Raw genomic sequence first — 14,908 nt, 5'->3', positions numbered from 1 at the left:
CCACCCCCACCCCAAGAAAGAAAGAGAGAGAGAGAGAGAGAGAGAAAGAAAGAAAGAAAGGAAGGAAGGAAGGAAGAAAGAAAGAAAAGAGAAAAGGAGAGAGAGAGAAAGAGAGAAAGAGAGAGAGAAAGAGAGAAAGAGAGAGAAAGAGAGAAAGAAAGAGAGAGAGAGAAAGAGAGAAAGAGAGAAAGAAAGAGAGAGAAAGAAAGAGAGAAAGAGAAAGAGAGAGGAGAGAGAAAGAGAGAGAGAAAGAAAGAAAGGAAAGAACAAAAAGAAAGAAAGAAAGAAAGAAAGAAAAAAGAGAGAAGAAAGAAAGAAAACTTTATTTTTTTTTGTTGTCCTATGTATTTTTTATTTTCATTTATTACTAAGTCTTTTCTCTTTCCTTCAAGGTAGCCATAGCCTTCAGTAGAACCGAGATCAGGCTAATGGATTATCAACAGCTAAAATCAATTCCCAAATATTTTTGCAATTGCAACTCAAAAGGCTGTATAATTGCTTTCACCGGTTACAGATAATAACTTCTGAACTTGACAGATTTTTTAAAAATACTTGCAACTAGATATGTAACCTTAAGCCTTAACTCTTTCATTATTTTGAGATGAAGATGATGTAATTTCCTGACTTCATTACGTTTTTGTTTTGTTTTGTTTTGTTTTTTTCTAGTTTAGGTTAGATCTTTGCATTTCCATACTGTCCTTTTACATCATTGTCCTGACTTCATAGTCATCCTTGCTAAAAAACAAAGTGATAGTATTTGTTGGTTTTGGACCTGCATCTTGTTTATCTTTAACTTTAAAAAAAATCTTTAATGTAGAAAGTCACTACTTTTAATTGGTCATGGTTTATGCAACTAAAGAAAATGTCACTGTTTCTTTTAAATTCTCTCCTTCTGTAAATCAGCCTGTCTTTTGGAAGTTTCTGTTTTGTACTCTTGCTTTTTGACTTCCACGTTCCACCTTATTTAATTGCTACAGCAATAACTCTTAAATATTATCAGGTCAAGATTTTCTGGGGGCTCAATATGAAGCTATTAGATTACGACAATACACATTACAGGTTTCCATAATGTCCCATTTTTAAAAGAGGAATGTTAACTAGTTACTATCATATATATATATATATATATTTGTAGAATAGTTTAGGTTAAGCTGAAGCTAATTAGAGGGCAATATGGGAAGCAACATAGAAAGAGCATTCCTACCACAGGCAACCGGATGTCCCTTTGTTTCATTTGCTTATTGATGTTCACAAAAATTGTTGTGTCAGTTTCTAACCTATGCACATTTTCCATGAGACATTCTTGAACATGTTCCAGTCTTTGTATGATGGTGCATATCTTATTAGTATCTCCCAATTTAACAGAACACTTTTTCTGAAAACTAAATTCCCTTTAGTGAAGCTTGCTGTAGACTGATGAGTTTGACATTATGAAAAAAACTTATTGCTTTGTTTTTGCCAGGTGGGTTTTCTTCCCTTCTCACAGTAAATACTGAGATGATAAGATTGAAAACAAAGATCAGACTTGGTTGGGGGTTATTTTGGTGACAGATATCAGGGCATGTAAGATTTGTTTCTGCTGTACAACCATAGGCTATTATTAAAGAAAATGCTTTTACATTTAAGTGTCTTACTTTATTATATGTTTTAGATGTAAAAATATTTTTTACCTGTTTAAAGCAAGCTTCCACCAGATTTGGAGGGAACATATTTCTGTGAAAGAGAAAGAAAACAATATAAGAAGTAATAGGACTCTAGTAATACCTTAGGCAGTGGCACAGCTAACAATAGGATTGACCAACTAATTTTCAAAGGAACCCTAAGATGAATATATATTTATGCATACAGTGAGTAGAGCTTTGCATACATCATTGGCCTGGTTAGCTTTATCAGGACAAATTGCTGTAGGGTTGGATAGACCATAGACAATTATAATCTCTGGATCCAATATCATATAGCAGGTTTTGTTATGAAGCAGGATATTAGCTATTTACCAAATGAACAAAGCTCTGTGTGTCCGTACTGACTTTGTATTTATTAATTAAAGTTTGTATTTATTAATTCTTTCTGAATCCAGATTAATAAAGAAGTTATTAATATTTAACTATTTTCTACTTCTCAAACATTTTTTTGCAGTCACATAGCACAACATGAATTTCATTAATCAATTTATTGCCTTGTGATTAAAAAAATAAATATTTCTGAATTTGGAGTATGCTTTAATAATAACACAGACATATAGTTACATATGTGTGTGTATATTTGTTACATATGGGAGTCTGTTTGCTTTCCAGAATGGTGGTATTTCTGAGGGAATTAGAAGCAGCCTAACTGAACAAATCTGGAGGAATCTGAGTGCAAACCTCTTCATGGGTCTTTCTGAAGTCCCCCTTCCTGGCAGCATGACTCTTGGAGGCCTTTCTCCATGTCTCTGGCTTCTCCAAATGGGTTAGTGGAACACAAAATTTTGGTGGCTTTACCTGTGGAAAAGCTCCTGAGTTCAAAACCTCAGCTTCCCTACTCCCTGGAATACATCTATGACATATTAGCTCTACAAAAGAGGTATTGCAGAGTCTCTGAGCAAGGAGAAAACAAGCTTTTATATCTGTGCCCCTCTATTTCAAGCATTTTATTTGCATGTTCCTGGAATTTATTTCCCATCCATATTATTTAACAAAGTTGAGTAGATGCACGCAAATTGGCAGCTACCATTCAAAATTAAGATGAATAACTAAATCAGGGATTCAAGTGAAGTGAGAAAACTGTCAAAAGTTGGAATAAAAGAAAGCAGAGGAATTTGGATAATAAGGATTGTGCTATGGAAAGAGGGGAAAAGACCCATGCAGAAAGCAGAACAGAAATGTTTCTTTTGTGTGTGAAAGAATCTTTCTTTGAATATTAAAAGCAGCTTCTTCCCTTGCAACAGCCTGATTTGAATATAAACCCATGTATTGTAGCATTGTAGGGGTTAGAAACAGTGATATTGCATAGCTGAAAGAAATTTGGCTAGTTTATACAGTCACTATCTACAATTATCCACTATTTTTCTCATGCAAATCTAAATATTACTGTTGTTGACATTGATACAGAAAATGTGCAATATCATAGCCATACCTGATTAAATCAAGAAAGGCATCTGCTGCTGTCACTTGCACAATTTTGCCTTCTCTGTGCATGTTTTCTTTTGTACCTTTCCCAGGGTGGATGATGACCACAATGATTATACCAATCAGTACAGCAATGATCGTAGTACTCATGTAGTAGACTACTGCTCGGACTCCCATCTTCCCTGATGCTTTACTGTCCAGGGCAGCAATTCCTAGTAAATATAAGCACAAGCATGTTCACCTCATACAGTTGTGAGTAATGACTGTAAACTCAGCATAATGAAAATAGGTTTGTGGGAAGAATTTTAAGACCTTTACATTTAAAGATATCCGGCATAAACCATCCCTCTTTTGCAGCTCATACTGCCACTGTTTTCACATCCCACCCTTAATACTTGCTACCACCCGTAACACCTGCTATTTCATTTTCTATTATAAGAATTACATCTTTTTGTGCTTTGTTTACATTTGTAAAAGGCAACGATTATTGGTCTGACACAGTGTGGCACTCCCTAGATCCAGTGAGCCAATTTTTATCTTTTTATTAACATAGTTACCTTAATCTGAGAAATGTGCCTTAGAAATGTGCTTCACCTAACTGGTAATGGTAAAAAGGAAAACAGAGTACTCTCAAGAAATGTTGATAATATATGCTACAATTAATGTCTATGAAGAGTTTTCTTCAATCCTTAAAGGAATGACCTGAGTTTACCTCTGTCCCAAGCCATGGGAGTTTAAAATAGATTAAGTGCTGTTAGCTTGTTTCAGAAAATCCTTGCTATTTTATGAATACGCATTTAGAGTCCTTTATAAGCTTTGCAAAACTTGTGACATTTATCCTAATTCTTGGCTGTTCTTAATGTGTCTGGTCTAATGTGAATACTAGGGTGCTCAGTATGGCATCTGCTAAAGTATTTGTTCACCAGTTTGCACCAACAGGGCTGCACAGTGGTTTTCAAATGAAGGTGCAGTTCTGCCAGGGAAAGAGCTCTGAACCTCTCAGGAGTGTCTCATGAGGACTCTCAAATGGAAATCTCCTTCTCTTTCTAAACAGGTGCAGTTACTGTTTGTTTACCTAAAATGCCACTTAGCACCTTCTCCTTAAAATTTCAAGTAGTCAGTAACTTCACCGTTCTTGGTGGCTATACCATCTGTCCTACACCAGTGCTGTTTCTTTTGGAATAATGCTTTCAAAGTGCAAAATGAAGAAAGGGGTCATGAAAGGATCTCTTTGCTGTGTTATCTTCTCCAATGCACTCCTATATGGCACTGTCTGATCCAAAATTTTGCCGACCACTCACATATTTATCTAGTTGAATGCTCTGAATGTAGAGGATATAATGAATGTTGCCCAGCTCCTGCTCTGAGTACCAATCTTAGAAGAGAAAACATTTAAAATAGGGCAAAAGGAGCAGGTGAACATAAATAATACGGAAATATAAAACCAGAATCATGACCTGGCAAAACTAAGTATTTTCTCAAAATGCTTGTTACTAGGTACATTGTACTTCTGTTTTCCTTTTGAATGAAGAAATACGTGCTACTGGAGTTACAGTGAAACTACTCTAGATAGTCACTGATGTAACTGAGGTCAAGGCTGCATTCCAGGCTCTGATCAGATCTTCAAAGTACAAAACCAATCTCATGCTTCATACTTACCATTTTCATTTTTCCTAGGGCTCGCCTGTTCTCTCGGCAGAAACCATTACAGCCAGTAAGATTTGTACCCACAAAATAAATTGCAAAGAGAGACCACTAGATTTGCACCCTGAATGGCTTGATTTATGTGTTATTGTAACAGAAGAGTGAAGTGTTAGGAACACAGTAAGAAACTGAAAATAGAAATCCAACATTTGAAGCCCTGGATCCTTCATTTCTCTACTCAGCTCTTCCATCAGTATCAGGGATGATAATGTTTATGGTAAGTTTACATTCATACATTTTGAAATTCTGTGAGAAAATTGGTAAATGCTAAAAGTAATAAAAAGTTTTCTTATTTTTGTGAACAGGAAAGAAATCCTATAGCCAGTCTTGTGGGTGGATGGAGGATTGCTTTTTTCTGAGTCCTCAAAATAATGCAAATGCAAAGTAATGCAAGGATAATTAACCAGTATAGAAAAATACAGCTAATAATTGTAGTAATGCAAGTACAATTAACCAGTATAGAAAAATACAGCTAATAATTGTTGCAGTCTTTCAGATCTGCTACTGAGTTGCACAGTGTTTATATCAGACAGCATTTGTTAGAAATTTTATGTTTAAAGCATCACTGTATAACAAAAAGAAATGTAATTTTAAAAGTGAAAAATCAATGCATGCGTCCTAGTCCAGCCAACTTTGCTTTTATATATTTTAATTGCTGTTTTACATTTTTACTTGTTAGTTCTAAAATAGAAGCACTGGGTTGTACACTTTTTCATTTTAGCTGAGATCAGTTTTAAACTTAGTTTACATCTTAAAAATTGAAAGGTGAATTTAATCTATATAATTTAAAAAAAAAAAAAAAAGGAAATGCATAGATTTTAAATCAATTGGTTTCCAGAATCCTGCCATTTCCAGGTAATAGATTCAGGACCAGATACTGAGCACTGCCAGTCTACAGGGTTCACAGGCATATGAGCCTACTGCTTTAACCAATTCTGATCTCTCTTTGTATTCCACACTCGATAGTAGGCTGAGCAGCCTACACTGCAAAAATCACTAGGAGTCAGTGTAAGGCATATCTTAACACTGAAGATAGCTGTGTTGAAGGATTAGAGCTTGTGATCCTACTTCTTTCTTGGACTGATTCTGGGATCAAGTGGTGAACTGTGTGTAACTGATATGTCAGGGAGCAAGAGTCATGCTCTTTTCTTTGTAAGCTGCTTTCCAGCTTGGTTTCCTATTATGTGCTCTGGCTGTGAATACATGACCCCTTGCTTTAGGTTGCTCAGTCTCATTTCTGCTCTTGCTTATCATATAAATGACTTCTCAGCTTGAAAGTAGGGAACAGCAGTTCCTCTCTTCTCAGACTCTAACTGCTCATGGCATGTATAGCAGGAAGCATTCAAAGCAAAGTGATGGCAGGCGTACGTATGAACAAAAGCTATATGAGGGGGAAGCAAGCTCTCACCTCAGAGAGCACTTACTGGGGAGCTGCTCGGCAGCCTTCCCTCCCGCCCACAGGAGTTAATGAGAAGCCAAGGATGGACATGTGGTACCTTCTAGGGCCAAAGCTGCAAAAGCTTCCAGCACACCAACAGCAAGACTTATCTAAAAAATATTGAAAATCTGTTCTTAAAACATGAGAAAATGAAGGGGTTTGTTTTCTTTCTGTTTTAAGATGTTGACAGGGTTTCGTAGAGCTGAATGGGTCTCTGGAAGGGTCCTTAATGAAGAAGCAATAAAGTTCACTCCAAAGCTTTCATGTGTCACAAACCATTGTATCCTCAGTGTGTCTTTTCACAGCCAGCCAGCAAAACTCCCGTTGTCCCACAGGAGATGTATGTGCCCCTTTCATCCCACTCACTGCTCTCTCCTCCCCGTGGCTGCTGGTTCCTGCCTCTCTGCCTCTCACTGCCTCCTCTCCTCCTCCTCCCTCCCCTTCTGCAAGGGGCCTGGGAAACTTTGCTGGTCCACCAGTCCCCATGCACAGGGATGCCCTGGAGTTGTCAAGGCAACCCCCAGCAGAGCGCCTGTAATTCCTCCTAGCGTGTGCTCGCAAACAACGTGAATGGGAATGATTTTTTAAGTGTTGATGGGGAGGGAGGGAAGGAAGGGAAGAAAGAAGGGGGCAGGCATAAGTCTGTGAGACTGCAAACAGACTCATACCCCTGCCTGTCCTCTCCCTTCACACACTCTTTTCCCCTCTTGAGAAATAAGTGATGAATCAGTCATGCTGTGGGTGAAATAAAGATGTAATAAGGAGTTCTCCTTTGCCAGGACAAAAAGCAAAGCTTAAGTGGTTCTTCAACAAAGGTGTTGGAGAAGAAATGAAAATATTTTGGGACATAGAAAAGGCAGCAAGCAAGTGAGCAGTGTAGTTGCAAAAGAAGGAGAAAGAGAAAGAAAGGATGGAGGGAAAAGGAGAAAAAATCTAGTTAGGTGAATTTGCTAAATTTTGAATTGTTAATTTGATTGCTCTGATTGTTCACTTAATTTCATCATGGGTCTGCAAATTATCATGAAATGATCATGCAGCAGTTCTCTTGAATAGCTACTATATTATTACTGGTTTCAAGTTAATTATATTTTTATTGTACTTATGAGTCTAAATAATACAGAATACTGAAATATGTAAATCTGGAGGTGCCTCTATTGGTATTTGCTTTCCTAGACAAAAATTCTTGTGTTTTGTATAAGAGATACGTTCAAAATATTTTTAAATTTTGGTTACTTTAAAATTAATTTTGATGCACAATGAAGAAGATTTAAAATACATAAAATGATGAATCAGTTCTGAATGTGCGTATAGAACAAACTGTGCAGTATGGTCCTCTTAAATATTCACTGATGCAAATAAAAAAGGGAGGTTTTCTGAGATCATTATTTTTTTTTCCTTATTCAAAATCTTAGAACTGTACTGATGGTACTTTCTTGCTAATGTAGATTTTTGTATTAATTTCCCGAGACTGATGTTTCAGACTCAGTTTTTAAGAATAAAACATTATGAACAGAACATCTTTTTACTGCTAATTATTTTCCTGTTTATTATTTGGAGTCTCTTCGTTAGGAAATTGCATTTGCTTGTTAAAGACTGTTATGGTGGAATAGCAATAATGGCAACTGTTGATTCAGGAGTGTTGCCCTAATTTTGTTTCTTTTAGGTTGTCGTTCACTCTCCTAATGAAGCAGTCTTAAATGAGCTACTCCCGACCCCCTACATCTACTAACTGAGTAAACGCTCAGTATGAGATTGTAAGAGCAATCTCTTTTGTGTATGTTGACGAGGATTTCTGGAAATGAATAACACTGTGTAAGGTCATGGTAAAATATCCTGACAGAAAAATTCTAAGCAAAAGCATTATTTAGGAAAAGACAGTGGCAGTACTGCCTGACTTTAATTAACATGATTAATTAAGCTCTAAAGCTTTATTCTAATAGCTGCTGAGCATTCCCAGAAAAGAAAAGTCAAATAATAGTTAAAGTTTTGACAATTGAGTCCTTCACAAGATCAGGGCCCATTTTAGTCCAAACTCAAGTTTATTTCTTTTAGTAGCAATAGCAGTAGAAGAATGAAATTGCAAGGAAAAAAGCTAAATAATATTTTCAAAAACTTTATGTATTAGTGAAGTTAATGAATATTAAATTAATACAGCTAATGATTTCCTGAAACCCCATAAAGTACAAGTCTAAAATATAGTTCTGCATGCATTTTTGCATGAACCAATAGGACAAGCTGTCCCCAAATCTCAATTTAATTTATTCTTATATGAATATAGAAATTTAAATAATGAAATTCTATGCTTTAATAATTTTTCCTGGTCTATTAAGAACATTTGACAAATCTCACAGGAAAAGTAGTACTTATGTTTGATCCAAAGTTACATGACTGTGATTAAGCCAAACTGACTAATGAAACCCATGGCTGGGATGTAGTAATGCAATATAATGAGCCAATTAAGTATCTAGAGAGGCTCTTGAAGTCATGCCCCACAGCTTTGTAGTCCAACTCCACCAGAAAACTATTCACTTTGTATTTTGTAGGGTTAGTTTTTTCTGTCAGTCTTCTGAATCACCTCAGGATGGTGTAATATTAACACCAAAATTTTTACGAGGGAAGCAGAAGGAGAGCATGTCTGGGAGTAGACAGCTAGTCCTTTTGGCAGCTCTTTGCCATTACTTCAGGTTGTCTGTAGTGTTAGACCACATCCTTTGCTATTTGGTGGCAGTGCTTCTAAAGCAAGTTCTGTGTTTCTCACTTTGCACTGTTTATCTTTAAGCTGTCTCTGTTCTCACCACACAGTTGAGCAAACAACATGCACCAGCTGGATGACAAGGAGAGAACAAAAGGTGTGTAAAAGAGCACCTGGGCTCTGGAGAGCTCTGGAGGGCCATGGCTTCTCAAGCCAGCACTGCCTTCCAAAAAATCTGCATAAAGATAGTCCCAGGAGTCCACATAAGCGCATAAAGTGTTGTGCCTTTCTCTGTGGATTCTTCACCACTAAAGCAAGCAGTAAGGTTGCATATGATGAGAAGACAAAACAAAACAAAACAAAACAAAACAAAAAAACAACTTCTAGAGGATTCCCACCCCACCATATGTATATATTTCTGGTATTCATAAAGCTATTGGTTTGAGTTACATCTGAATGTGGACGCTGGATACTTCTCAGTGATAACTGATGCTGAATTACTCTTAAAAATCCTGAAAGGTTTTGCACATACAATAACACAGTGATGCAGACTGAACATCATATTCCCATTGGTCCAATACTTATTGACGGATAGAGTGTACAAAATATGCTAGCAAATAGGTGTAATTTGTGCTTAGGGCAAATGTATTTCCTCCATCCATTTCTAACTCTCACTAAGGAAAAATAGCAAATAACTGACCATGTTTGTTTGGTCTTCATCCTCCTGTCTGCAACTATGCTCTTCCAGCTGCAGTTTCATCATTAGAAAGGGTATGTATGTTAAAACACAGTAAGATACTGTCAGGACATTACTGATGAGTGTCAATGGTAGAGACCCAAATAATCTCCATCAGCTTTACAGTGATTTTTACCTTTCAGTTAATCATGGATAATGAAAGATTATTTTGTTGTCATTCATCACCAATATTGCTTTTTCAGTGGAATAAATTCATTTTAATGGTATGAACCTCTTCTTGGTTTCAGTGCGTCAACAAAAGTTGTTGTCTTATTTTTAAAAAAATAAAGCAATTTATGTTGGAAAGTGTTTCCTGGGCCATCAAGTATACTACTCTGATACAACAGGCAAATATATTATACAGGCTTGTTTATAAATTTCTCAAGCTTGAGGTTCAAATCAGTTGCTCATTTTACCTTAGCTGTTCTTGTAGTAGTATATTCCACAGCCTTGCTCTCTTCTTACTTAGCTTGTTTCCACAGTACTTTTCACAGTTGCACAAACAACTTCACTTTCTTCCTTTAAAATTATTCTCTGTCTCAGGACTGTGTCAGTCACTGAAGGCAGGGAAGAATTCAATAATCTTCCCCAGACGGTGGTTGTTGTTGCTAAATCATTTTAGACACCAAAGTATTACAGCCCCCAGTAAAAGGAGATATGTAAATAGCACTTAGATGCTGCATTTATTGAGTGTCAGTGATATTTCTGTTACTGAAGGGTTATGCTGTATTATTCTGAAGACCATAGTTGATTTACTCGCAGGGGCTGCAAGATGCCAGAGTGTGTTTGGAGAAGTGCATTTCCTGAAACTCACATCTGCCTGAGAAGAAGCCTGCTGTGGGTCTGTTTAGATACCCATTTAACTCTTCACATTATTCCATCTTTTGCTCACTGTATTGGAATGTGCCAAACAATATGCTTTTTGAAGGGAAACTAGGGAGTAATTTATCTTCTTTATGTGTGCTAAGCAGAGCAGGAGGTAGAGGCAAGCAGGGATTCACAGCAAGCCATGGAGCAGTGATTAGTAACAGCTGACAGTCTCAAACCAAGACTCTCTTTCTTTGGTTACCTCATTGTAATAACAGAGTACAAAGGACTGACTGTCTTCAAGCCAAGAACCAGAGACCCAGGAACACAGAAAATAGCAGCTCACTTTTTTTTGTTTTGTTTTGTTTTGTTTTTTGGTAACAAAACACTGCTGCTACCTGTACAGTGCAATTCTAAAAAGACATCATTTTATATCCAGACATTTGGGCTAAAATTTCCAGTAAATAAGATTCTTGCTGGGCATAAAGCTACTCATTTTCTTTATCAGGAGTGAAACAATGAGCACAGAACATTTGCTTAAGAAAAACATAATGTAACATGGTAAGTTATATCAGTTTGATCAGAAAAAAAGTTCATTGTATTAGCTGATAAACCAAAGCATGTTAAGACAGCTTGAATCCTACAGGACATGTTGTTACAAGACTGAAATAAATATGCTAGTAGTTAAAGCAGACTTCTACTCTATTCCTCAAGGATAAAAATACCACTTTTCACTTATTCTGAACATATTGCCAAAAATGTCTACTTTAAACACAAAACACACTGCATCCTGGCAAGATACGATTGATAAAGATACTCTTCCCTTCTGAATGCTGTTAAGCATGTTATATAGTACTCCATAAACTTCATAAAAAAGTACCTTAAAATACACGTGGAAGCTTTTAATCTGCTAAAAGGCAGGTCTGCGTTTTGGCAGACAGTGCCTGGAGCCCTTCAAAGACATGTTTTTGTATGTGCAGTACTTATTAAATAACATTCCACAAATGTACAGGGCTTCTGTTATCTGACTGGCTCTATATCACGTGATGAAGCTGTAAACTATTTACTATGCTAACGCACTCCTGATCTAACTTAGCCGCTACTGAAAAACATTGTATGACATACTTTGGAATGCAGATGTGAGATTAAAGGTATCCCTAAAGGAACAGTAACTAGTAATGCAGTCTAATGTAAAAATGCATTTGCTTTTACATCTTTGGTATGTAATATATGTCTGAAGAGGCACTTCTATTGAACTACTATAAAAATGAAATGAACACAATTCTAGTCAGTGAAGTGCAAGATTTAAAAACTGGAAAATTAAGGTTGCTTGACTTAAAAAAATAGAAGTATAAAGGTAGAGATAGATAAATCTTTGTTTGCAAACTGACATAGGATTTGAGGTACAAAATCTGTACCAAATACTTGTACCAATCTGTGATTTGTCACAGCTCTAAGAAGGAGGCGTCACCTTCTCACTCAAAAGGTGATCCAGCATTGATGGCCAGCCAATTTTTGGCTGTTCAATAAACTTCTAATAATACAGTGATGGTATTTCTTATTCGGATGATTGCACACTAGAATCTGAAACTGATTAAATTCATGCAGCAGCCATCATTTGGAAAGAAGTTTTGCTCACTTGGATGTGACTCAGCTAAGATTTGAACCAATAGTGATGTGCTTCTAGTCTGTACAGTAACAACCTGTCCATCAGGTTTCTGCTCATATTTTAATTTTAGCGAAACTTTAAAAACATTGAGACATCATATTTCTTTACTCTGCAATACTAAGGCATTTTGGGAAAGAACTGCATGACATTGCCTTTAGATATGTTAGCAACATGTGATTTTTTTTGGAATAACCTGAAGTTACAGTAGTAACTGCCCACTCACAAAATAATCTGGTATATTTTGTTGTTGTTGCAGTAGCTACAATTTATCTTTGGTTTGTTAATAATCAAAGCTCAACTGTCTTTAAGAAATCTTTCCAGTGACAAAGTTCTTCTGTGTCCAACCCCAAAGTGATAAATTTTCAATTTGCTTTCAAGCTAGCAGTTTAATCATCTGGTGTGGTTTTATCTATTGATCTTGCACAGAATTTGTCTGAGCAGCTCATGGAGCTGTTGCTTACTGCTTTGTCTGTGATACAAACACTATGCTGGTGTTTACATGTTCTTGTAATCCTTTCAGTTTATTATATTATTTCCCATTTTTCAGGCATTTTTTCAGTGTGTACTTTTTTTGCAACACTGTGTATACTTTTATAAGTTGTTCTTGACTGATTTTTACTTAGCTCCCTGACTTTTCTCTTCTCACATCTCAGGTATAATTTTAATTTCCGCCAAGTTGTAGTGCTATCTGCATTCACATGAAGCACCATAAATCAACTCGAATGGAGCACCACACTGCTGTTGATGGTCTGTTCCCCAAACTGATTTTAAAGTATCTGTTATCTATCTATGACAATTAAGTCAGAATAACATTAACTTGGATTTGATAAGAAAAATTCTGCATATTTTTTGCATACCATCAAGACCTGAATCTTCTTTTAATAATGAATTGAGAAATAATCTGAGACTTCCTTTATCAAGTATATAACACCTGTTTGAAGCATATGGGATTCAATGCAGACACCATGGCAAAGAAAATTTTAAAGGCACTTTCAATTTTATGAACTGGCAGCTTTTTAAAACACTACCTATAATCTGCCTGCTAATATTTTAATTATAAATAAGAACATCCTAATTTATGAGACCACTAGCATATTTCTATTTATTTATTTATTTTTACAGACCATAGGGGGAAATAATATTTTAATTACACCCTATCTCTGCCCCAAGAGTTTGAAAGGTAACAAACATGAATTTTAGCAAGAACTTTTTTTTTTTTTTTTTTTGGTGTGTGTGTGTGTGATTTTAAGGCCATAGAATCATAGAATAGAATGGCTCTTGTTGGAAGGGACCTTAAAGATCATCGAACTCCAACCCACAAGGTTCACTGCTGATATGCCATATGAATACTACTCAGGAGTCATTGCTTTCACTGCAACTAGTCAATTACACTTTAAATTGCCATTACAGTTTGGATTTATTTTTTTTCATAGTTGGGTAATGATGTTAAGGCTGTTCTGAGAACTCGTTATGAAAGTGTGGAACTGGAGTTTCATGTGAATGGGCTTTTGTTTTCCTCCTCTTCTCTCCTTTGTTTCTGTGACCTCTTGAACTCTGGGTCACTGATTCAGTTACAGCCTTGAAACATCAAAGTCGTACATTTTTTGCTTTGTCTTTCCCCACCTTACAGACTTGTAGGAGGCAATGGGAAGAAGTTAAGTCTTCCTTTGGAATGCCTGACAGTAGCAATCAGTACTTTTTAATAATATTATTCAACTCTTTTCTGAGATATTATGGTGCTAAGTAGGGCTGAAAAAAAATGTTTTGGCTTCCATGGTTCAAGTGATATACAGAGCCATCTAGGCATCATCTGCTTACAAGCAGGACTTAGCATGTGAATTTCTATGAGAGGTATGAGGTATCAAAGAAAATATCAAATGCTTTAAAACTGAACAGATGAAAGAGAAGGGTTTTTTTAGGTTTTGTTTTGTTTTTTAGGTTACTGTTATTTTTGGACTGTGATGTTAGCAGAACAGAGAAGAAGCTTATTTACTTTTTAATGATCTATTAAACATTGAACATCAAACATCTTGAATTTAAAAGCTTTATTTTCTCTGTGGTTGCAGGTCCTTTGCACGGCTTCATTAGCCGTGAGATAGACATTAGCAGGCTTAGTAAGCTAATGTTCTCTAGCTTTGTTTTCAGGGTCTGGGGAGTTAAGTTGTACTGCAATTGTAAATACTAGACAGGGCTGATTTTCATTGCAAGAATGTATTCATTAATGAAACAGGCATTCATTAGGTGGACTCTCGACCAAAACATATTTTTTCACTAGCTCTTAAAAGGAACTATATTCACTGGAGAATCTCCGATTTTATCAAATATTCAAATCTAAGTTAGAAGTGGGTGGTGAAATGTTAGAATAAAGTAAGTATTTAGCTTTGCATACAAGTAGACAGAGCTGTTTATGGAGGGAGGAAACAGTATCAGCATGTGAAAAAATGTGAATTCTCTTTAAGTATGTTACCATCAAAAACCTGCTCCTGAAAACATGGTTAAGTAAGGCAACTTCATGAGGCCCTTCAAACTCTTCCATGAAGTAGTGATAAAGAATACTGCTTAAAGAATAATACTAGAATTGACAGCTCTAACTACTCAAGAATTACATGTCAAGCTCTCTAAATATTGGAATAACTTAAAAATCAACATTTTGTAGAACAAGTACTTCTTGTTGTCTGACTAAAGGGTTTTCAGGGTATAGTCTACTTCTGAGTTTTTACTCACATCCAAGGAATAAAAATATGCTTAGATATTT

The 14,908-nt window shown here is 36.1% G+C and overlaps 1 protein-coding gene across 1 annotated transcript in view; it reads right to left on the bottom strand.

Annotated features, from left to right (window-relative positions):
* Positions 1-14,908, bottom strand: part of SLC1A3 (solute carrier family 1 member 3) — a 60,724-nt gene that overhangs the window by 14,146 nt on the left and 31,670 nt on the right. The window contains exons 4-5 of the mRNA XM_035563754.2: positions 3,115-3,319; positions 1,671-1,713 (exon numbers count right to left, since the gene is read on the bottom strand). Of these exons, the coding sequence (XP_035419647.1) occupies positions 1,671-1,713; positions 3,115-3,319 (248 nt within the window). The remainder of the gene's footprint in view (positions 1-1,670; positions 1,714-3,114; positions 3,320-14,908) is intronic.

This window comes from Cygnus atratus, chromosome Z (genome assembly GCF_013377495.2).
Source record: "Cygnus atratus isolate AKBS03 ecotype Queensland, Australia chromosome Z, CAtr_DNAZoo_HiC_assembly, whole genome shotgun sequence".
NCBI classification, from domain to species: Eukaryota; Metazoa; Chordata; class Aves; order Anseriformes; family Anatidae; genus Cygnus; species Cygnus atratus.
Note: the sequence above shows the minus strand (reverse complement) of the source record. Positions and strands in the feature narration are given on the sequence as shown.